We start from the raw sequence: 25061 nt of genomic DNA on the forward strand, positions 1-25061 counted from the left end.
CCGTTTTTTAAGAGAAATTTATTTGCTTATCTGCCTTGCTGTGTATGGTATAGCAGTTCTGTTAGTTGCTATACAAAAGACCAAAAGTGGCAGGTTAAAACTCAGAACCTCAATCCATGGCTGATACCGGATGAGAAACACCCTCCTGGGCACACAGAAGACTAGGCGCTGAACAGATTGTGTTCTGGGACCACAAGATGCAGAGCCAATCATTAGAAATGGGACTACAAAATGGAGTGCACAACATGCCAGCTTGGAGAAGAGCAAACCGCAGACTGCTTACTACAAGGCAACCTGAGCTCTGCCACATGCTCAATGGAGGAACAACACCAGAGGCTCTACAAGTGGCCAACTTCTGGTCAAAGTAAATCTAGTATAATGCCAAGTATTTAACTTTGTTTTTGTTTTTGTTTTAAAATACATCATAACTGTACCCTCAATTTGTTTCTGACATGATAGATAGATACATAAAGTTGCTATACATATTTATTGACTGCTACACAACAGCAAAATAGAAACTGAAATTAAGAGGGGTTGTGAAAATTTTTGACATCTATAAAATTCCTCCATGACAGAAGACAGAACAGTTGTGTATGAATGAGGACAGTCAGCTTGAAATGTATAAAAGTTATCTAAAACACTCTTTAATATATAGAAATTATACATTGTCCATAAAGTATGCTAAAATTATGAAGCACATACAGCTAAATGTTTCTAGTCCTGGGCCCTTAGAACTATTGTATTGTGAGGGATTTTTTAGAAGTTGTAACTTTTTTGCAGTTGTATTAAAAATACTTGAACAGGGGTTTTAAACTGTGCTGAGAATTAGCCTTCTCTGTCGAAAAGGCTGATGTCCTACCTTGTTAAATCAGAGACAAACGAGTATTAAAAAAACTATTATGCATTTAAAAATATTCCCAAATCTATCTATATTTGGGTCATGTATCTGAAAGCCCGCTGTATAACCTGACTCTTTAAACTGGAACTTATTTTGAAAGGCAGTGCCTTTTTCATCAGATGAAAAGTTTTTGACTTTTCTTCTTCTTCCATTAATGCTATATTATCTCATAATGATATACTGGAATTCATATTAAATATATACATGCATGATTGAACTTCTCATCAACACTGTAATATGGAGGTGCTGGTATCCAATTACAAACTCATCCAAGAGAAGCAGCAAGTGTTCAGAATATGCTGTGCTCGGTTCCCTCTGAATAACTCACGTGTACAATTACATTAACATATGTCAGGACTAGTGTAAAGGCGATGTCTAACAATGTCTGGGTTTGATATGGCATCCCATTAGCGCTGCCCTGTAAGTGAGCCAATGTAAGCGTGGGGAGATACTTCTCATAGTAATTGCTGGCCAAAGTCATTTGGACCAACAAAAAAGAGGAGGCTAAAGGGTCTTAAATATTTTATTAAATAAATGAATAAGAACAGCAAGCTTTACAAAGTGTGAGACTTCAACTGGTTTATTTCTATCACTTCTGGCTGGCTGTTCAAAACATGGACGAGCTGCTTTACTGACATAAATTTAAGTGAATCTAACTTATAGATTATAGAAAAGTATTCAACAGAAAAATGATGAAAATATCTGAAGAAAAAGCTTTTTACTTTGATTGATTTCATCGATACTAAAGTGTCACCAACAGTCTTGATCCAGGCAGAGATGTTATCTAAAATCATTACCTTTGGAAAAATGTATTTTGAGATTTTTTTTTCTTGATGAATAAAGTAAAAAACATTCATCTGTTTATTCCAATGCCATGATATTTCTAAAAACTATGTAAGATGTGTGACTATGTAAGATTATATATATTGTCTTGTATCATGGCAATTCCTAGTCATGGTTTCTTTTTTTCTCCCCCAGTTCTTTTAATATGAATATCTCCTTAACACTATGGAGAACTAGAATAGATTTTCAATAATTATTTTATCTCTTTAATTAATGTTGATGGTTTCTTTTGTTTTTATTGTTTTCTTTAGACACTATGGACCTCTTCACACATAACGTATTTTGGACTGTTTGGCGGTATTTTTGGACTTAAGCCACAGAACCCAATGGCTCCCATCAAACACACCATGACTACTTCCGGGGTGGCTCCATGGCCAAAGTGTTGCTGCCATCGCAAAAAATGGTGATAGCAGATGTAAAGATGTCAGAAAGGGGGGAATCCTTTTGAATCCCACCTCCGACACCAATTTGTGGAGATGTGGAGATGGATGTTGTTTTTAATTATATATTATATTATTATTATTATTATATCCGCTGCCGCCAGTTATTAAAGATGTTTATTTACGCTGCCACCAGAGGTAAAGATGTTTATAATGTGGCCACCAGATGTCAAGGGGATCATCAATTCTTGCCACCACTATAGGAATACGTAGCCACTAGCTACTTAGAGAGGAGACTTTCAAAATTTTATGTTTCTTCTTCTTGTTTATTCTTAATGTGTATATATGACAGAGACTGAGATGCTTGAAGGAACAATAACACGTTTATTCAGGCACAAGCTTAATAGTTACAATTCTCACTTAGAGGCACTTTCCTTAACAGTTGCAAAGCTATATTGAAGTGTTTCAAATTCCTTAAAGTATCACTTCCTTCTCTACTGCCTTAAACTTGCAGTCACCCTGTGAATTACAATCACAGCCTATCTGTTCCTTATCTGGAAACAGACTACCTTAAAATAAGTCACCAAACTTAAAATAAGTTTAATGACTTATTTTAAACTGACTCAAATAAGCACTTGAGCCTCCCTGATTCTCCAACTGAGAATCAGTCTTCCCTGTAGTTCATCCGATTACAGACTACCTTAAAATAAGTCACCAAACTTATTTTAAATTGACTCAAAATGACCAATTGAGTCTCCCTGATCCCCTAACTTAGGATCAGCCTTCCCTGAGCTTCAACAGAGCCCAGACTGAGTTTCCCTCCAAATTCTGCTCTCTCTTTAGCTAACCCAGTTGGCTCTGCCCCCTTCTCCATGGCAACCAGCCTCTGAGTGCTGAGGTGGCTATTCCCTTCATGCAATAACAATAATACTTACCCTTTTAAAACATAACCACACAATTAAACATGGCATCTGTAAACTAAAATTCATACTTCTTTACAAGACAACAGCAGGCTCCCTATTTTTCCATAAGGAAAGATGGGTCGAGCTGCCAAAAATGTGCCTCCCGCCCCAATGTGATGAAAAAGGGGGGAAACCACAACAGAACAGAGCATGGAGCAACAGGTCCCCATGCACCCTGAATGACCACTGGTGGGATGCAGCAATCCAGGATATCTTTGACGGAAAGCATCACATGGTTGTAAATGGAGGGCAGGCAAACTGCTAAATGAACCATATTGTTAATATTCTAATCATGATTTATTCCAAGCCATAATGAGTTTTATGTTCCTGAAGTAACAAAGAGACATTTAAACTTTAGTTTGTCAATATTGTACATTTTTTAGTTGTCTTTTTAATTGTTTCCATCTGGAAAAAACAGGAAAAAACATTTCCCTTCAGTTTTAAAATTTCCAGAAGTTTTACATCTATAGAGTCAAATCCGCCAACTTTAGCAGTGTGTAATATGGAATCTTAGAAGCTGCTAAGTGTTGAATGACAATGCATATAATTTAGCAGTCAGATGTGCAATACTACTTAATGTTGTCCTTTGTATTGTGGATTGCTAATTATCAAAGAAAATCAAATACTAAATAGCCCAGAATATTGGATTTAAAATATTAACTGGTGGAGTATTTATTATATTCAAACATATCATCTGATGAATATTTAGCATCTAAAGGACAATTTGAAGAGGACATTCCAGAGTAAATTTATTTTCAACTTACATGGAAAATATACCCAGGACTCTTGACCCATAGAGCAGAACAGCACAGAGTTATTCAGAAGCTCATTTATATTACATTTAATGAAATCCTACTGAAGTATAGAATCATTGAATCCTAGAGTTGGAATATACCACAAGGGCCATCCTATCAAACCCTCCTATCATGCAGGAAAAGCACAAAGCACCCCTGACAGTATCTTCTGACAGAGTTGCAGATTGGCAATTCAAGGTTTTAAAATTTCTTTGAGAATTAAATAATGTGTTAAATGGAAGCCACTCCTTGGTAAGTCTGCATAGGCGTGCAGCCACTCTTCCAAATAATCTTTCAATTAATTAGCATTTTTCTCCTAAATGTGTCAATTCAAAGATTGAATCTCCTTTGGAGATTTTAACATTTTCCCCCTCCTCTGTATACCCTACATTTGTCAGGCACTGTCACCCTCTTTTATTTTTCCATATAATTGCTTGTGACTGTTGATATATGGGGAAACAGAAAGTTAGTTTACTTCCCAATTCTTTTAAGTAGCTTATGTGTCAAGTTGTTTTTGAAAAAGGTTTTACCTGAAAGTGATAAATGGATGTTTTGGGGAAAGTCCATGTTTGTTGTTCAACATTTCAAGAATGAAAAGGAAACTGGAATGCCAGCTGCTGTGTGTATGCCTTCTGTGAGTCAGAGAGCTCCCAAAAAACTTAAATACAAAGTATTTCTATACCACTGTGCAATTAAAATAAAGAATTGGGAAATTATAAAAATATAAGTAGTTTCCTCTTAAAACACAACATATAAGGAGCACCCATTCTTGCCTTTAAGCTGCTTGTGAGAGGCTTTTCAAAGCAAAACTGCACTTGAATACTAGGCGTTTTACTACCTCTTCAAAGCACACATTTTGTTTTGTGCAGTGTTTCCAAAATCTGGTGTGTTATGAACACTGGTATAAAGCTTCCAAGGTTAAAGCCAGCAATTTGATTGTGTTTTGAGATGAGAAGAATTGAACAGCAACTTTGAAACAGAGGCTGGATGGCAATCTGTCAGGGATAATTTGATTGTGCATTGTTCCTACATGGCAGGAGGTTGGACTAGATGGCTCAAGTGGTCTCTTTCATAGAATCATACTGTCAGAGTAATTGCAGCACAGCAGTAGTTGGATAGAATCAGTGGAACGCTGAACGAAGAGACATCAGAGACATTGGTAAAACTATATACAAGTTTTACTGAAAGCAGTAATAAAGACAAACAGACTTGCAGACGAACACAGGACTTAACACCTAGGCAGACAGCACTCAACTCAACTCAGAACTGAACTGAACTGATGCAATCAGTAATGCACAAACACTTGTGTCTGGATACTCCCCAGCTCCAGCCACACATCAAGGACATCACAGCTTCTTAGCAATAAACTCTTTCCAGACTATAGCACACTCTGGATCAGGGGTCCCCAAACTTTTGAAGCGGAGGGCCGGTCCACAATCCTTCAGACTGTTGAGGGGCCGAATTATCATTTAAAAAAAACAAAACAAATTCCTATGCATACTGCACATGTCTTATTTGTAGTGCAACAACAACAACAACTAAAAAAAATACAATATTTAAAAATGAAAACAATTTTAACCAACATAAACCTATCAGGATTTCAATGGAAAGTGTGGGCCTGCTACTGGCCAATGAGATAGTCAAGTTAATTAGGATTGTTGTTGTTGTGTGCCTTCAAGCCATTTCAGACTTTGGCCGAGCCTAAGTCTAAAATTATTTATTTATTTACTGCATTTATTTACTACATTTATTTCCCACCCTTCTCACCCCGAAGGGGACTCAGAGCAGCTGTATGTACATACAAAATATTATATTATTAGCATAACACAATATTAGCATTATATATTACTATATTGAACTATACCACTATACTATTATATAATACTAGCTGTGCCCGGCCACGCATTGCTGTGGCAAAGTGGTGGTGGTATTGGTTAAAAATTGTTGTGTAGTTTTTATTTGACGTTATTTGCATTTTTTTAATTAATTTTATTGTAAGTTATGTTTTTATTTATTATATTTTATTATTTTATTGTATTATTTTTAGTTATTTTCTGTTATTATAGTATTTTATTGTATCAATTTTTAGTGTTTTTTATTATTTTTATTGGGTTGCTAGGAGACCAAGTTGGAGGAGCTTAGCCTTGTAACTGGCAGCAATTGGATAAAAGCAATTATTCCTCTCCCTCTAATTAGGACTTTATTTTTCTTTTCTTTTCGTTGTATCAACCTAGAGGCGTGGATGATGGGTTGTGTTGTCAAATTTCGAGGTTGGGAGGCCTGTAGTTTTGTTGTTTTGTGGGTCGCCGTGATGCCATCACTCTTTTATATATATAGATGTAATATATAACATATAATTAATATTATTATATGGTATTGCTATTAGTATTCTATTGTATAACATAATATTATATGTATATACAATATATTATATTATTAAAACTGATATAAAATATTATATTATAAAACTGAGGGTGGGGGCCAGGTAAATGACCTTGGAGGGCCGCATCCGGCCCCCGGGCCTTAGTTTGGGGACCCCTGCTCTGGATGATGCAATCAGTATGCAATACAGACAAGACACAAATTTCATTTAAACACTATCAATACACAAATCCCACATTAACACATACAACTTCTTGGATATATCTTAGGAGCCCCTGGTGGCGTTTGCAACTTCTGTCCTGAAGTGAGTGGGATTTAACCGCAAATTAAATAACCTTCAGATAGAGCTGTGTTTTCCTCTAAAGGTACTCCTCATATTTTCAGTTAATGGAAGCTACATAATATTTCAGACAGAAAGAAAATTGGCACCTTACAACTTGCAAATGTGGCCAGACATTGGGTATTTTTCAGTAGTTACATCTGGCACTCTAAATCAAGTGCATCCACCATTTTTTGCAAAGGCTTTAATAAACAGAAGACTGTTCCTCCAAAATGTAATTTAGAATTAGTGTCTTCTACTGTGTACAGCCAAGGTAAAGATAAAGGTTTCCCCTAATGTTAAGTCCAGTCATGTCTGACTCTGGGGGTTGGTGCCCATCTCCATTTCTAAGCCGAAGAGCCGGCGTAGTCCATAGACACCTCCAAGGTCATGTGGCTGGCATGACTGCATGGAGCGCCGTTACCTTCCCGCCGGAGCGGTACCTATTGAGGTACCTATTGATCTACTCACATTGGCATGTTTTCGAACTGCTAGGTTGGCAGGAGCTGGAGCTAATAGTGGCCGCTCACGCAGTTCCTGGGGATTGAACCTGGGACCTTTCGGTCTCCAGCTCAGTGCTTTAACGCACTTCACCACCGGGGCTTCCTGGCAGTCAGTGCACGGTTTGTTCATATAGAACATTCAGCATTTTTCTTTTCAAGCCGATTTTGCTTTTCTGTCTTGAACAGTAGCCTGACAGGTAGAAACAAAACAGGCAAGGTTGTTTCTGGCACTGGAGATACCACAGTGGAAGAGCTTTTCATACAATCTTCTGTTTCATTTTTTTTTCAAGTTGCCCTTTGGGCCAAATTTGGCAGCTGCTGTCCTGGATCTATGCAATCTGTTGTACTATATATTGTCCTTTTGTCATATTGTGGAAATGTCTGTTGAGAGTTGGTAAGGAATAGACGGCACCTTCTCCAAAATAAATCACCCTATACTCTCCACAAAAATGAATCTGTCATCAGTAGATAAACATTTTTGGAAACAGCCTTGGTACAGTAAGCACTGGTAGTCTTGTATCATTACATACATGTAAACAAGAAATTTTGAAACGTAGAACATTGTTTTGCTTTTCTAGGCATCTTTCCAATTCCCAATGATTAATCATTTAAAATTGGGGGAATGAGATTGATCAAAATCCGAACAATCTAACATAAAAAGGAAGATTTAACTCTACAAATCTAAACTAACCTTAATCTGAGACCTTGTACTTGTTGGTTTAAATTGAATCCTACAAGCAATAACTACAGGCTCTTATTTCAGAAGTACTGCTTTCCAATTATTTTTAATTAACATTGTATCAGTATTCCAACACTGCATCACTATCTCCAATTAATGTTCACATAGTCAACACACAATTATTAAAACAAAACAAAACAAAAGTTATTTTATATTAAACCAAGACAACAAGGGAGATAATCCTCATTCTTAAAAATAATTGTTCTTTTCATATACTATTTCAGTAGCTTTAGTATCTTCCTTGTTCTTATGTTGGCTAAGTATAACTCACTTTCTTCATTGTCTTCTGGCTGAGCTCCTGATCATTTACACCCAATGTAAGACTCAGTGTGATGAGATGTCTCATTAGCTTACAATTTTTGATATGTATGCCATCTTCTCCCAAGGGGTTAGGATGTCCAACAGTAACTGAATTTGTTATATAGGTCTATGACTCTTGAATAGGATTATGACAATAATGGATCTGTGGGAGGTAGCTGAAGAAGAATCATTATTTTAAAATATTGTACTCAATAAGAAAACATGGATAAAGTTGATTTTCCCCCTCACCCTAAAATGTAAAGGAGGACTAGGACAGCAAAATGGGGAAGAGAGGGATTTGTCTTCTGTCAGTCAAAACTTCAGCATGTCCTTGACAGAAAGTGTAGTTATTTATGGTGAAAGCACTTCCAGTTTAGGCTGCTCTAATGTTTCTGTACATGAGCAGCTTAGAAGACTGCTCAGGAAAATCAGTGGTAGCTGGGGATGTAATTCTTCACTAAACTACTTTTCATAATTAGCAATTAGTCGTTTCAGCAATTTTCTTCTTATTTTAAAGGCTATTGCCATTTGCATGTGGTCGTTTTCCACAGAAATCAGTATTTTCTGTGCAAAAAAGAACTCCAAATGTGCCATGTACTTTTTCAGAACATGCAATGGTTTTAATGCAGAAATACTTATTCCTGTGCAAAAAAATGTATATCGGCAATGTGTTAATTGTACATAAAGATCCTCAATTACAGCATTTTAATATGTCTGAATTAAAACATTATTTTTCATGCCAATAATACTGTTACTGTTTTCTATGCAAAAACAACTATGTGCAGATTTTGCATGGAAGAAGTCCTAACTGCAAAGGTACTCACCATTACTCAGTAAAGTGTGTTTTTCAACCATTTCCTGAATATTCTTTCCATTCCTAGTGGTAGTTAGGTTGTTAACTGGTTATCACCAGAGATATATCCAGTAAAGGTAAAGGTTTCCCCCTGACATTAAAAATACTGCCAGGGTGGGGGCTTGCCTAATCTCCTTTGGGAGCGAGTTCCAGATCCGGAGGGCCACCACAGAGAAGGCTCTGTCCCTCGTCCCCACCAACCATGCTTGTGACGGAGACGGGAGCGAGAGGAGGGTCTCCCCCAACAAACGAAGAGAATGTGCAGGTTCATAGGAGGAGATACGGTCGCAAAGGTAGGCGGGTCCCGATCTGTTCAGGGCTTTATAAGTGATCACTAAAGGAGCCCCGGTGGCGAAGTGCGTTAAAGCGCTGAGCTGCTGAACTTGCAGACCGAAAGGTCCCAGGTTCAAATCTCGGGAGCGGCTTGAGCGCATGCTGTTAGCTCCAGCTCCTGCCAACCTAGCAGTTCGAAAACATGCCAATGTGAGTAGATCAATAGGTACCGCTTCGGCAAGAAGGTAACGGTGCTCCATGCAGTCATGCCGGCCACATGACCTTGGAGGTGTCTACGGACAATGCCAGCTCTTCAGCTTAGAAATGGAGATGAGTACCAACCCACAGAGTCAGACATGACTGGACTTAACGTCAGGGGAAACCTTTACCCTTTTTTTAAAGGATGTTACTGGTTCTTTTTCAAGTCTACAAACTCTAGATTATTTTTTTAAAGTCAGATATTTGGACACAAATTGCTTTATTTATTTTTAAAGGGGAGGGGGCTTATCCACAGAAGTTGGCTTAAGGTATAAGATTTGAATAAAAGTCTCTTTCCAAAGTAATACTCCATGACTAACTCTCTTTGCTTTTTCTAAATAAATTTCTAAATAAATTTAGAATAAATTTAGAGTGCTTTGGACCACAAGAATATCAAACCAGTCCATACTCCAGGAAATAATACCCGTCTGCTCACTGGAGGGAAGGATATTAGAAGCAAAGCTGAAGTACTTTAGCCACATCATGAGAAGACAGGAAAGCTAGAAGATCATGATGCTGGGGAAAATGGAAGGGAAAAGGAAGAGGGGCCGACCAAGGGCAAAATGGATGGATGGTATTCTTGAAGTGACTGGCTTGATCTTGAAGGAGCTGGGGGTGGCCACGGCAAATACATTTGCATTTCCTAGTAGCAGTATCAGCAAAAAAATAAATAAATCTCATTTTATCTGGGCTACTGTATTTCCCCGAATTGCCTGACACATCTTTATTTCAGTTCTCTAGTATGCAAAGGTACATGCTTCAAGAGTATCAGCAACGTATGCTACGGCATCAGGATCTATGCTGATTTTCCCTGTATAATGCTAAGGATGGTGCTCTCCATGGTCCTAATGCTTGACCACAAGTAGACTTTAAGGGAACAAACAATCTTATTCTTAAGGGTCCCCTAAAGCTTCCCTAAGAATATATTGTCCAACTGCAAAACACTTTTCCTGGAGCATGTTTTGCCCCCTAAATGCTATGGAAGGGTCTCCCTGAAATGACAAGTTATCAGGGGATTGGAGAAGTTAAAAACAGCCCCTGGCACTGGCCTAGGGAAAACTACTTCATATTCTCCCTGTGAAACCTGCAATGCAGCATGGAACTTAACTAAGATAGGAATTGTATCATGGGATATCTTCTGGAATTTGCAGTCAAAGCAAACAAGAACTGTACTCTTTTAAAAAAAAATGCAGTTGTCCTAAATACCAAAATCTTTGCTTGTTTCCAAATAGTTCAGGATCACAAGAAAGAATGGAATTAAATGCATTAAATTAACAAACCAAGCATGTAATGAAGGCACAAAGATGAAGAATCTTATCATTCAATTACCAAAGCACATGTAACATCACAAAAGGCACATTCGATACACATCAATGATTGGTTGGATTTACACAGCTCTCTGGAAGTAGGGGGATTACAACTCCCATCCTCCTCTATCAATCCCTCCCAAACTCTGCCATTATTTTAAGTTGGAACATGATGGCTGTCTATATGAAGTTTGGTCCTGATCCATCAAGTCATGTAGGAGCCATCCCGGAATATACACACATACATACATACATACACAATTTCACATGGATAGATGAATAGATTATTATTAATATTATTATTATTGACACAATGACACTGTATGACACAGCAAACAAGATAGATATGCTGTATTATTATCATTATTATTATTATTATTATTATTATTATTATTATTATTATTATTACAGTAGAGTCTCACTTATCCAACATTCACTTATCCAACGTTCTGGATTATCCAACACATTTTTGTAGTCAATGTTTTCAATATATCGTGATTTTTTGGTGCTAAATTCATAAATACAGTAATTACTACGTAGCATTACTGCATATTGAACTACTTTTTCTGTCAAATTTGTTGTATAACATGATGTTTTGGTGCTTAATTTGTAAAATCATAACCTAATTTGATGTTTAATAGGCTTCTCCTTAATATCTCCTTATTATCCAACATATTCGCTTATCCAACGTTCTGCCGGCCCGTTTATGTTGTATAAGTGAGACTCTATTGTATTTGGAACACAACAAGATGAGTCCACAGCAGACATTCTGCTGGCTGTTGTTTAGGATCACATGTCGGACACTTCCCAAGTGTCTAGGACTGTTTGATGAATTGGTAAATAATGCATGCAGATCCCAGTAAGGTGGCCTTCTGCAGCTGGCAGGTGGTAATTTTGTCAGCATCGATTGTGTTTAAGTGCAGGCCAAGGTCTTTAGGCACTACACCCATGATCACCACTAGGACCACCTTGACTGGCTTGTGCCAGAGTCTTTGTAATTCGATTTTTAAATCCTCATATCGTGTCAACTTTTCCAGTTGTTTCTCCTCAATCCTGATGTCACCTGGGATTGCAACATTGACAATCCATACTTCGTTTTTTAACACGATCATGAGGTCCGGAGTATTGTGCTCCAAAACTCTGTCTGTCTGAATTCGGAAGTCAAAGAGTAGCTTGACATCTTTATTCTCTGTAACTTTATTATTATTATTATTATTATTATTATTATTATTATTATTATTATTATTGGCACGACATTGTATGACACAGTAAACAAGATAGATATGCTGGATTTTGTATCACAAAATCACAAGTCGAACACTTCCCAAGTGTCTAGGACTGTGTGATATATTTTCGGATGATGCGCACAGATCCCAGAAGGGTGGCCTTTTGCAGTTACATCATCATCATCATCATCATTATCTCTCCAAATGAGACTCAGAGCAGCTATAGATAGATAGGCAAGGGGAACATAAAAAGGAAAGTGGCTAGAGAGAGAACATTTAAGCATCTTCTACAAACTATTGATGGTCATGATCTGCATATATTAGCACCTGCATATTTAATTGCAAATGGGTTTTCTTTGCACAGTATGTTTTTAATGCAGCATCTAATTTTAACGTTCATCGTTGTATCTTAAAGAATACTTTTTCTAAAAAGCCTATCATGGAACAAAGGCTTTAAAATATGATTCACCTTCAAATTTAACAGGTATAAAAATAAAACGTAAACAATCTATGATTCATGTTCTATTCATGAAGAAGCCATTGTTTTTTTCCACTCCAGAAGACTCTACCTAAGGGGTCCCCAAACTAAAGCTTGCCAAGATCTCTTCCTCAGCTCTTACAATGCATGCTGACCCCCATTGTGCACAACCCCATGCTAGTGTACAAAGCTTGCCCCCACAATACTGCACACAGACACCCTCACTATGGAAGGAGGGCAAAAGGGAGAAAAGGAAAGGAAGGAAGGAGAAAAAGAAAGGAGGGAGGAGGAAGAAGGAAAAAAAGGAGAGAGGGAGGAAGAAAAGGAAAGAAGGGAGAAGGAAGGAGACAGGAAGGAAAAGAAGAAAGGAGGGAAGGGGAGGGGGGAAAGGAAGGAGGGAGGCAAAAAAAGAGGGAAGGAGAGAAGGGGAAAGGAAAGACGGAAAGAAGAGGGAATTAGAAAATGAAGGAGGGAGGGAAAAGAAATAGGGAGGGATGAGGAGGGGGAAAGGAAGGAAGCAGAGAGGGGGAAGAAAGGAGGAAATGAGAAACAGAGTGAAGGAAGAAAAGTAAGAAAGTGTTGGAAATGGCAACCTCCCAAGCCTTTCACTATCCATTCGTTTATATATACAGTAGAGTCTCGCTTATCCAATGTAAACAGGCCAGCAGAATGTTGGATAAGCGAATATGTTGGATAATAAGGAGATTAAGGAAAAGCCTATTAAACATCAAATTAGATTATGATTTTACAAATTAAGCACCAAAACATCATGTTATACAACAAATTTGACAGAAAAAGCAGTTCAATACGCAGTAATGTTATGTTGTAATTACTGTATTTACGAATTTAGCACCAAAATATCATAATGTATTAAAACATTGGCTACAAAAATGTGTTGGATAATCCAGAATGTTGGATAAGCGAGTGTTGGATAAATGAGAGACTACTGTATTTGCTAACCTGTATTCTATGTGTATGTTGATTTGCCAGTTTGACTGCATAGGAATTTGTTCATTTTTTAATACCTATATCTTGTCCCCCAACAGTCAGAGGGACTGCCAACTGGCCAGTAACTTTAAAAAATTGGGGACCCTTGCTCTAGCTCATCTGATTGTATCTGTTAATCTCTATCACAGTAATTAAAGGGGGATTCCTGCAAACTTCTTCATGTGTCCAAGGTAAATATGACCAAATTAAGACACTACTCTGTCCATGCTGTCCCCCACCTCTATGCACACGGCTGGCAAACAACAGTAGGAGCTCAGGCTAGTCACTATGACTGCCATGTCTTTCCAGAACTTGAATGGAAGTAAAGTAAAGGTAAAGGTTTTCCCTGACGTTAAGTCCAGTCGTGTCCGACTCTGGGGGTTGGTGCTCATCTCCATTTCTAAGCCAAAGAGCCAGCGTTGTCCGTAGACACCTCCAAGTCATGTGGCCGGCATGACTGCATGGAATGCCGTTACCTTCCCACCGGAGCAGTACCTATTGATCTACTCACATTTGCATGTTTTCGAACTGCTAGGTTGGCAAAAGCTGGAACTAACAGCGGGTGCTCACTCTGCTCCCCGGGTTTGAACCTCTGACCTTTCGGTCTGCAAGTTCAACAGCTCAGCACTTTAACACACTGAGCCACCGGAGGTGGAAGTAGACAATATTAATACCCTTATATCAACCTTCCATCAATAAGTGATAGTTTTTTTATAGGAATATTTTTTGTCACCAAATATGGTTGAAAAAAGTAGCCCCAGTGGCGTAGTGCGTTAAAGCACTGAGTTGGAGACCGAAAGGTCCCAGGTTCAAACCCCGGGAGCGGCGTGAGTGCCCGCTGTTAGCTCCAGCTCCTGACAACCTAGCAGTTTGAAAACATGCCAATGTGAGTAGATCAATAGGTACCGCTCCGGTGGGAAGGTAACGGCGTTCCATGAAGTCATGCTAGCCATATGACCTTGGAGGTGTCTACGGACAATGCCGTTTCTTCGGCTTAGAAATGGAGATGAGCACTAGCCCCCAGAGTCAGACATGACTGGACTTAATGTCAGGGGAAACCTTTACCTTTACCTATGGTTGAAAGAACTCATGCTAGACTCTAACGCAGTTATTCTGTTGAAGGTACTTTTATTGGCAATGGTGTTGCTAAGTGATTACTCTTCCCAACTTTGCACATCTCTGTTCCAGAAACCCTGGAAAACCCTATGGAGCAGGTTTTAAAGTGCCACAGAGCAGCATTTCTCAACCTGGGGGGCGGGGTCGTGAGGGGGGTTCAGAGGGGTCACTAAAGACCAGTATTTTCTGTTGGTCATGGGGGCTCTGTGTGGGAAGTTTGGCCCAATTTGATTGTTGGTGGGGTTCAAGGGGCTCTTTGAATGTAGGTGAACTATAATTCCCAGCAACTATAACTCCCAAATGTCAAGGTCTATTTTCCCCAAACTCCAGCAATGTTCAAATTTAGGCATATTGAGTACTTGTGCCAAGTTTGGTCCAGATCCATCATTGTTTGAGTCCACAATCCTCTCTGGATGTAGGTGAACTACAACTCCCAAACCCAAGGTCGATGCCAACCAAACCCTTCCAGTATTTTCTGTTGGTCATGGGAATTCGGTGTGCCAGGAATGGTTCAATTCCATCATTGGTGGAGTTCTGAATGCTCTTTGATTGTAAGTGAACTATAAATCCCAGCAACTACATTTCCCAAATCACAAAATCATTCCCTGCCCCAATCCCACCAGTATTCAAATTTGTGTGTATTGGGTATTTGTGAATGTGAATGAAAATACATCCTGCATATCAGATATTTACATTACCATTTATAATAGTAGCAAAATGCCAATTATGAAGTACAGTAGAGTCTCACTTATCCAACACTCGCTTATCCAACATTCTGGATTATCCAACGCATTTTTGTAGCCAATGTTTTCAATATATCGTGATTTTTTGGTGCTAAATTCGTAAATACAGTAATTACTACATAGCATTACTGCGTATTGAACTACTTTTTCTGTCAAATTTGTTGTATAACATGATGCTTTGGTGCTTAATTTGTAAAATCATAACCTAATTTGATGTTTAATAGGCTTTTCCTTAATCTCTCCATATTATCCAACATATTCGCTTATCCAACGTTCTGCTGGCCCGTTTACGTTGGATAAGTGAGACTCTACTGTAATAACGAAAATTATTTTATGGTTGGGGGTCACCACAACATGAGAAACTGTATTAAGGGGTCACGGCATTAGGAAGGTTGAGAACCACTGCCATAGAGGGTTGATGTTATGGGGGAGAGGAGAGGTTGAGAAGAAAGCCCTATCACATTCAAAACCTATTGCAGTATTGGATCTAGACTCCCATGCCTCCCTTTCTGTTTCCTTTCTCCAGCTTTTTATTTATGAAGTGAGCAGCATCAGGGATGAATACACAAATGCTGGATTCTTACCATATTCACTGATTATAGCTGGTAACACATTGTAAAAGAATTTTATTTTCCTGTCAGTCGCGCAAAGTTATCTGTGCATAGCAATATATCTGTTTGGCATTTTTTAAATTAAAATTCCATATTAAAAAATCTGCTGTTCCATTGTCTTTTCAAAATGAACAAGATCCCTTTTTCTGCATGAAAACTTTACTGCTTGTGTTACTGGTTTGATATAGTGGAAATGCCCGCAATTCCCCTCTTTATTCCTTGGTTTTCCCCTGACATTAAGTCTTGTCGAGTCCGACTCTGGGAGGTGGTGCTCATCTCCATTTCTAAGCCGAAGAGCCAACGTTGTCAGTAGACGCCTCCAAGTCATAAGGCCAGCATGACTGCATGGAGCACTGTTACCTTCCTGCCAAACTGGTACCTATTGATCTACTCACATTTGCATGTTTTCACACTGCTAGGTTGGCAGAAGCTGGGGCTAACAGCGGGAGCTCATTCTGCTCCCTGGGTTTGACCCACCGATCTTTTGAGCAGCATGTTCAGCAGCTCAGTGGTTTAACCCATTGTGCCACTTAATTTTATTATAAAACAATCCACCATTACTTCTGCAAATTCCGAAAAGAAACAAGAGCAACAAAACAAAGAATAGTGCAACTAGTCCTAGGCAGCCGTAAACAGAACTCTCTCTCTCTCTCTTAAAACAATGTAATATCTTTCCACGCAGAATGGAAAATTGCTTTTAAAAGTGAACAAAGTTTCAACATTATCACTATGTCTAGCCACTATATTTTAAGACCATCAGTGGACCGACATAGTCTTTAAATTTTTCTGTTCTTTTTTATGTCTTTTGTCTTTTCCACCTCAAGGCCAATGCAGCTCTCTCCACCTGGCACCAAATAGCTTGTTGCAAACAATATTACACTTCCAAGGACAGGGAAATAATAGAGTGTTGGCGGCTTTCTTTGGCAAAGGCCAGGCCCTTTTTGCAAACTGCACTTTATACTGGCATGCATCCAAATCCTACTCGTGCATAGAATCATAGAGTTGGAAGAGACTTCGTTGGCCATCCAGTCCAACCCCCTGCCAAGAAGCAGGAAAATCGCATTCAAAGCACCCCGATGGATGGCCATCCAGTCTCTGTTTAAAAGCTTCCAAAGAAGGAGACTCCACCACACTCCGGAACAGAGTTCCACTGATGAACAGCTTTCACAGTGAGGAAGTTCTCTCTAATGTTCAGCTGGAATCTCCTTTTCTGTAATTTAAAGTCGTTGTTCCACGTCCTAGTCTCCAGAGCAGCAGAAAACAAGCTTGTGTTTTAGTTCACTTTTTAATTCACTCATCTGTTTTAATTCACTAATGGAAGTTGCGCTCACCTTTCTCCAATCATAATGTTATTTTGCTACTTTATTAAGAGCATGTTTTGCAAATTCTGTCACATGGATTATATGTACACAAAGTAAATAGTTTCCAATATATCACTTTATTATTACTACAAGCTGCTATTCTGCCAAATATAAATGTGTTGGCGAGAAGTGAGATAAATAACTTTATCTCAGTTGTGGTCAGTTGTGAGTATGTTTTATTGTATTTTATATGCCTTTTGATTTTATATGTTTATATGTTTCAAATTCATTTTGCTGTTGTATTCTGGGTTTGGTCTCCAGGTGCGCCACCCCGAGTCCCTTCAGGGAGACGAGATGGGGTGTAAGAATAACGTTGTTGTTGTTGTTGTTATTATTATTATTATTATTATTATTATTATTATTATTATTATTATTATTATTATTATTATTATAAATCTACCCCTCAGAAAGGAAATTCACTCCTGGGAAAAAGTGTCTCAACTGAAGCTGTCTCACTTATCCTTGTTTCCACAACAAGCCAAATGTTTCAAAATCCAATTATCACGTGGACAGAAAATGGGGGGAAATCTTCCGAACAGGGGCACAGACACCTGTTCAGATAAAATAAACACCACAGGAGTGTTAGCCCTTCCCTATGCTATCCAAAATACAATCTCTCTCTCTCAATCTCTCTCCCGCCACAACATTTATATATACACATATACGTATACAGATATACTTAGAAAAATGTACCTGTTCCAACATACATACAAATTCAACTTAAGAACAAACCTACAGAACCTATATTGTTCATAACTTGGGTCTGCCTTTATTAGGTATTACAGATGTTATTTATCTTTGCTTTTTAATGGCACTCCCCCCCTGTCTGGATAGATGACTCCCTGGGAACCCTGTATGCTACATTTCTTTGTGCTGGAGACATTTATTTACAGTAGAGTCTCACTTATCCAACACTCGCTTATCCAACGTTTTGGATTATCCAATGCATTTTTGTAGTCGATGTTTTCAATATATCGTGATATTTTGGTGCTAAATTTGTAAATACAGTAATTACTACATAGTGTTACTGCGTATTGAACTACTTTTTCTGTCAAATTTGTTGTATAACATGATGTTTTGGTGCTTAATTTATGAAATCATAACCTAATTTGATGTTTAATAGGCTTTTCCTTAATCTCTCCTTATTATCCAACATATTCGCTTATCCAACGTTCAGCTGGCCCATTTATGTTGGATAAGTGAGACTCTACTGTATTTACTTTATTTTATTTCTACCCCGCTCTATCTCACCCCGAGGGGGACTCAGAGAAGCTTCCAATTTTGGCAAATATTCAATGTGCCTCCACCTATACGCACCTACTGTGTTTCCCCAAAAATAAGACAGTGTCTTATATTAATTTTTGCTCCCAAAGACGCGCTAGGTCTTATTTGCAGGGGATGTCTTATTTTTCCATGAAGAAGAATTCACATTTATTGTTGAACAAAAAAAATGAACATTTATTATATACTGTACAGTAGTTGTCATCACAAACCAGCATAACCAGACAAACTGAATCCTATCAAAAATTTCTTGTTACTACCAATATTTCCATGTACAACACTCTATGGTATGTACATTTACCAATCTTGCAAGCTCTGGTGTTCTGTTCAGCGGGCATGCTTCCAAACAAAAACTTTGCTAGGTCTTACTTTCAGGGGAGGCCTTATATTTAGCAATTCAAAAAAAACCTCTACTGGGTCTTATTTTCTGGGAATGTCTTATTTTAGGGGAAACAGGGTATACTCCACTTTACTCTGGTCCATCTAATTGGTGTTCTGCCAGTTATTGCACATATGTAATTTTAACCGCCTGCCTCCAATTTCTGAATACGCTCACTGCACCTTGTCGAGTTGTTTTTATTTGATTTTATTGAAAGTTTTTGCTTTTACATGTTATAAGTTAAATGTATCTATGTTGATGTATTTTATTGCGTATTACTGGGCTTGGTCCCCATGTGAGCCACCCTGAGTCCCTTCAGGGAGATGAGGCGGGATACAAGAATAAAGTTATTAGTATTACTATTATTACGTATTATTATTGACACAAAGACATAGTATGACACAGCAAATGAGATATATATGCTGGATTTTGTATTATTATTATTATTATTATTATTATATTAATGCCACAATTATACAAAGATCAACAATACATAACACAATTAACTGCTAAAATCAAATACAAATTAAAATGGTTAAAACATGTAAAACATATAGCAAAGCCAACTTTTATTTGGAGGTGACTGACTGTCTTTTCCTCTGAACAACTTTAAATTACCTTTGCAGCTCAATGCAAAAATACTTAGCTAAGAAGGCTTATAATACATATGTGTGCTCTCCAAAGCCCCTAAAAAGTACTTCTTTCTGGAGAAAAGAAATAATAGTAAAATTTGTTTTGTCCTTATCAGATTTCTTAAGTCACAGGAAAGCTCTAAATGAATTGAATGACCTTTAGGACATTAGGAGGCTTGTTTTGAAGCATATGTTTATACCCATATCAAAATTAAGTTGTTCGGTGCCATTTAGTTTCCTTTTAAGTTCAATGTGTCACACACAACGGTCACATCAATTGATGATCGTACCAAAAAATTGTCAGTGCAGACTCTGAGAGGACTAGATTAGAAGGAGAAACAAACTAATTTATTGTCTGTCATGAACAATATTTGGAAAACACACTTCATGGAAAAATCTGCCTTCTATTCAGTTCTCAGTGATGGTTCATGAGTCACACAATGTTTGAAACAAGCTTCTCCAAATAGCAACTCCAAAATATGCACATCCATACCTGAATGAAACAGGTTTCTTTCTAAAGAAATACTCATCTGTGAAAAGCTACCGTTATTCTGAACAAAGGCCCATGGAAATCAATAGCAAATGTCACAAACTCATGATCATTTGCCAGTTTGCTGCAATGCACCGTGGCATTCCTATTACGTCCTGGTCAGAAATCTGGGATGGTGGCAAAAAGGAGAAACAACCAGTTTATCCCAGGCTTTCCAACATGGTATTTTCAGTCACTACCCAGACTGACTTGCTAACAGTGTTATTCTACCCACATTGAATTAGACATCCCACTGAGCAAAATGTAATTCATTCTCCAGTAAGTTTGTTCAGAATGATTCCATGCATATACCTGAGGGTCATCATCTGATAAAGAGTATGAGAAAACACAAGATGCCTATAAATTAGATTTGACAACATTTTAATTAGTCCTCCTCCTGAGCTTTTAAATACAAATATGCCTCACTTTGTTTTGAATCTTAAACATTGTCTATTCAGTTTCTAAATGGCCAAATTGCAGTTTTTTAAATCATACCATAAGTGACTTGAGAACATACTGCAAGTCGCTTCTGGTGTGAGAGAACTGGCTATCTACAGAGACGTTGCCCAGGGGATGCCCAGATGTGTTCTCTGGGAGGCTTCTCTCATGTCTTCACAAGCTAGAGCTGACAGATGAGAGCTCACCCCATCTCATGGATTTGAACCGGCAACCTTCAGGTCAACAACCCAACCTTCAGGTCAGCAGTTCAGCCGGCATAAGGGTTTAATCCATTTGTGCCACTGCAGCTCCTACATTTCAGTTAAAGGCAGATAAGATTCTTGTCATTTTAGTTCCAAGGGTGGTGAATCAAAAGATGTGGGTATAGACAGCAAGCATAGAGGAGTAGCACTCATGGTTTACTTGGCACTACTCTGGAGGAGCAGATGGCAGAATTGGAACCTCTATTCACAGCCTTCAGTTTATTCTCTACCATTTCCATTAGAGACAAATTCTCTCAAGGAAGTGTGCTAAGATACAAATACAGGTTGAACATCCCTTATCGGGAATCCTGAAATACTTCAGAATTGTTCCCACAAGTGGCTCAAAGGCTGTATGGCCATGTTCCAAAAGTATTTTCTCCTGATGTTTCATCCACCTCTATGGTAGGCATCATCAGAGGTTGTGATGTATACCTCACAACCTCTGAGGATGCCTGCCATAGATGTGGGCGAAACATCAGGAGAGAATACTTCTGGAACATGGCCATACAGCCTGGAAAACACACAATAACCCTGTGATTCCGGACATGAAAGCCTTCAACAAGACAATGACACTTTGCTTTTGGATAGTTTCGTGTATACAAACTTTGATTATTGCACTGAATGATTAAAATTTTTATATAAAATTACATTCCAGCTAATGTGTACTGTATGAAACGTAACAGTATATAAACTTTGTTTTATGCACAAACAGATTAAAAATGTTACACAAAACATAAATGCACATAAACTTTGGATTGCTGTGAGTTTTCCAGGGTGTATGGCCATGTTCCGGAAGCATTCTCTCCTGATGTTTTGCCCACATCTATGGCAGGCATCTTCAGAGGTTTGGAGGTCTGTTGGAAACTAGGCAAGTGGGGTTTATATATCTGTGGAAGGTGGGAGAAAGAACTTTTTTCTGTTGGAGGCAAGTGTGAATGTTGCAATTGTTCACCTTGATTAGCATTTAAAAGCCTTGCAGCTTCAAAGCCTGGCTGCTTCCTCCCTGGGGGGAATCCTTTGTTGGGAGATTATTAGCTGGCCCTGATTGTTTCATGTGAATTCCCCTGTTTTCAGAGTGTTTTTCTTTATTTACTATCCTGGTTTTAGAGTTTGTAAATACTGGTAGCCAGAATTTTGTTCATTTTCGTGGTTTCCTCTTTTCTGTTGAAATTGTCCACAAGCTTGTTGGCTTCAATGGCTTTTCTGTGTAGTCTGACGTGGTAGTTGTTAGAGTGGTCCAGCATTTCTGTGTTCTCAAATAATATGCTGTGTCCAGGTTGGTTCAAGTGCTCTGCTCTGGCTGACTTCTCTGTTGAATTAGTCTGCAGTGTCTTTCATGTTTCTTGATTCGTGTTTGGGTGCTGTGTTTTGTGGTCCCTATGTAAACTTGTCCACAGCCAAGCTTTGAAGCTGCAAGACTATTCAATACTAATCAAGGTGATCAACTCCAACATTCACACTTGTCTCAAACAGACAAGAGTTCTTTCTCCCACCCTGGACCTTACACAGATATATAAACCCCACTTACCTAATTTCCAACAAACCTCACAACCTCTGAGGATGCCTGCCATAGATGTAGGTGAAACATGAGGAGAGAATGCTTCTGGAACATTGCCATGAAGTCCAGAAAACTCGCAGCAACCCAGTGATTCCAGCCATGAAAGCCTTCGACAACACAATGTTTACAAACTTTGCTTCATGCACAAAATCATTAAAGTATATAAAATTACTTTCTGGCTATGTGTAGTTTATGAAACACCAATGTATATAAGCTTTTATGCACAAAATGATATGTGTGTGTGTATAATTACATTCAAGCTATGTGTATTGTATAAGACGAATGTACATAAACTTTGCTGCATGCATAAAATGATGATTACTGTATGAAACAGAAACGTACGTAAACTTTGCTTTGTGAGCAAAATGATGACAAATATTGGGATTAAAAACGTTTAACAATACGATGCAGACTAAACATAAATGGATGTGGATTTCAGTGACCACAAGCATGTGGACAATTTCAATAGAAAGGAGGAAACCATGAAAAATGAACAAAATAACTCTTAAAATCAGGACAGTAAATAAAGAAAAACTGGAGAATTCCAGACATGACTCAATCAGGTACAGTTAATACCTCCCAACAAAGGATTCCCCCAGTCAGTGAGCAGCCAGACCTTGAACCTGCAAGGCTATTCAATGCTAATCAAGGTGGTCAATTGCCTCAAACGGACAAGAGTTCTTGCACCCACCGATATATAAACCCCAATTGCCTAGTTTCCACCTCATAACCTCTGAGGATGCCTGCCATAGATGCAGGTGAAACATCAGGAGAGAATGCTTCTGGAACATCACCATACAGCCCGGAAAACTCACAGCAACCCAGTGATTCCGGCCATAAAAGCCTTTGACCACTTTGGATATGGAAAAATCATCCTGTACCAAGTGTGACATAGTATCAACAGGGTTGTTGTATGCCTTTCGGGCTGTGTGGCCATGTTCCAGAAGTATTCTCACCTGACGTTTCGCCCACATCTATGGCAGGCATCCTCAGAGGTTGTAAGGCATGGATAAACTAGGCAAGGAAGGTAAATATATATCTGTGGAGAGTCCAGGGTGTGACAAGAGTCCTTTGTCAGTTGGAAGCCAGCGCTAATGTTTCAGTTAATCACCCTAATTAGCATTGGAAAGGTTTGTCTCTTGCCTGGAGAGCATCCTTTGTTCAGAGTCATTAGCCGTCCTTGGGGCTCCTCTGCCCTCAGAGTGTTGCTTCCCATCTACTGTTCTGATTTGAGTTTTGACTCTCCACACTCGCCTGCGTCTTGTCTCTGTCTCTGTTCTATGTCATGGCATTGAATGTTTGCCTTTATGTCTGCAATGTGATCCGCCCGGGGTGAGAAGGGCGGAATATAAATGCTGTAAATAAATATACTGAAACATTAGCGCTGGCTACCAACTGACAAAGGACTCTTGTCACACCCTGGACTCTCCACAGATATATATTTACCTTCCTTGCCTAGTTTATCCATGCCTCACAACCTCTGAGGATGCCTGCCATAGATGTGGGCGAAACGTCAGGAGAGAATATTTCTGGACCATGGCCACACAGCCCGAAAGACATACAACAACCCTGTGATCCCGGCCATGAAAGCCTTCGACAACACATAGTATCAACAACTTGGATGGAGAGGCAGACAAGAGTGGCCCTTTGAAGTCAGACAAGCTGGCACTTTTTTTTCTTTTCAGGACCAAGGAAAAGCCAGAAGGAGCAGCAAAGCTCAAGCAAGAGAGGCTGAGGGTGGCACAAGGCCAGGGGCAGAAGGTTAAGAAGCCCACAAGCGCACAATGAACACAACAGCAGCAGCAAACAGAGCCAAAGCACAACAAACAACCCCCTGCCCTCCCTCGCTGCTGCTCTGGCAGCCTCACCGCCTGTGGAGCCGGCTTCCTCCAGCTGCGCCGAGATGCTGGCCACTCTCCGGCTGTTCATGGCTGAGGATGCAAGGCAAGGGAGTGAGAGACCCTGGGCGCCTCTTCCTCTCCAGGCTGAGCTGCTGCTGCTGCTGTTTCTGGCTCGCGAGTGTGCGACAGGCAGCCCTCTCGTCTCACCTGAGAAGGCAGGACCGGGGCTGAGTTTGCCAAAGAGGCGGGCCCGTCTCAAAGCGAAGAGCGCGCGCCTGCAGCTGCTCCTGCTTTCAGGGCTTTCATTCTCCACACGGGCGGCGCGGGAGTTTTCCTCTCTTGGCTCCACCTCTCCCCAAGCCGACTATCAAATGCTTCTAGTATATAGTTTCTTGGAGGTGGCCAGAATCCCAGCTTTGAAGCCTTGCCCCTTCAGTGTTTGTCTCACAGAGGAAATGCCAACAGGTCTTGCTTGCCATCTTCCTTCAGAACAAGCAACACCTGACTGGAATCCCTGCTTCTAAACACCTGTTGAAGGGAGGGGAGCTGTTCTGCAGTTTTCTTAACCTCAAAAAAAAAAATGAGGCAACCCATGTTATTATTCTCATTCTAAAAGCACAGGTGAATTTGCTGGTGAGCTATTTTATTTATTTATTTATAAATATTTTTTATTGTTTACAGTACAGTAGAGTCTCACTTATCCAACATTCTGGATTATCCAACGCATTTTTGTAGTCAATGTTTTCAATACATCGTGATATTTTGGTGCTAATTTCGTAAATGCAGTAATTACTACATAGCATTACT

At 39.1% G+C, this 25061-nt stretch overlaps 1 protein-coding gene across 3 annotated transcripts in view; it reads right to left on the bottom strand.

Moving 5' to 3' along the window:
- kcnip4 (potassium voltage-gated channel interacting protein 4) overlaps positions 1-24574 on the bottom strand; it is a 497181-nt gene extending 472607 nt beyond the window's left edge. The window contains exon 1 of one of the 3 annotated variants that reach the window (XM_062982162.1): positions 24462-24574. Coding sequence is in view for 2 of the 3 variants with exons in the window: in XM_062982157.1 (XP_062838227.1) it covers positions 24282-24342 (61 nt within the window). In the remaining variant the exon portion in view is untranslated. Of the gene's footprint in view, positions 1-24281; positions 24415-24461 lie in introns of those variants that run through there. The other 2 variants (XM_062982157.1, XM_062982151.1) reach the window with 2 other exon arrangements.
- Between the last annotated feature and the right edge of the window lie 487 nt (positions 24575-25061).

This window comes from Anolis carolinensis, chromosome 5 (assembly GCF_035594765.1).
Source record: "Anolis carolinensis isolate JA03-04 chromosome 5, rAnoCar3.1.pri, whole genome shotgun sequence".
In the NCBI taxonomy this organism is placed as follows: Eukaryota; Metazoa; Chordata; class Lepidosauria; order Squamata; family Dactyloidae; genus Anolis; species Anolis carolinensis.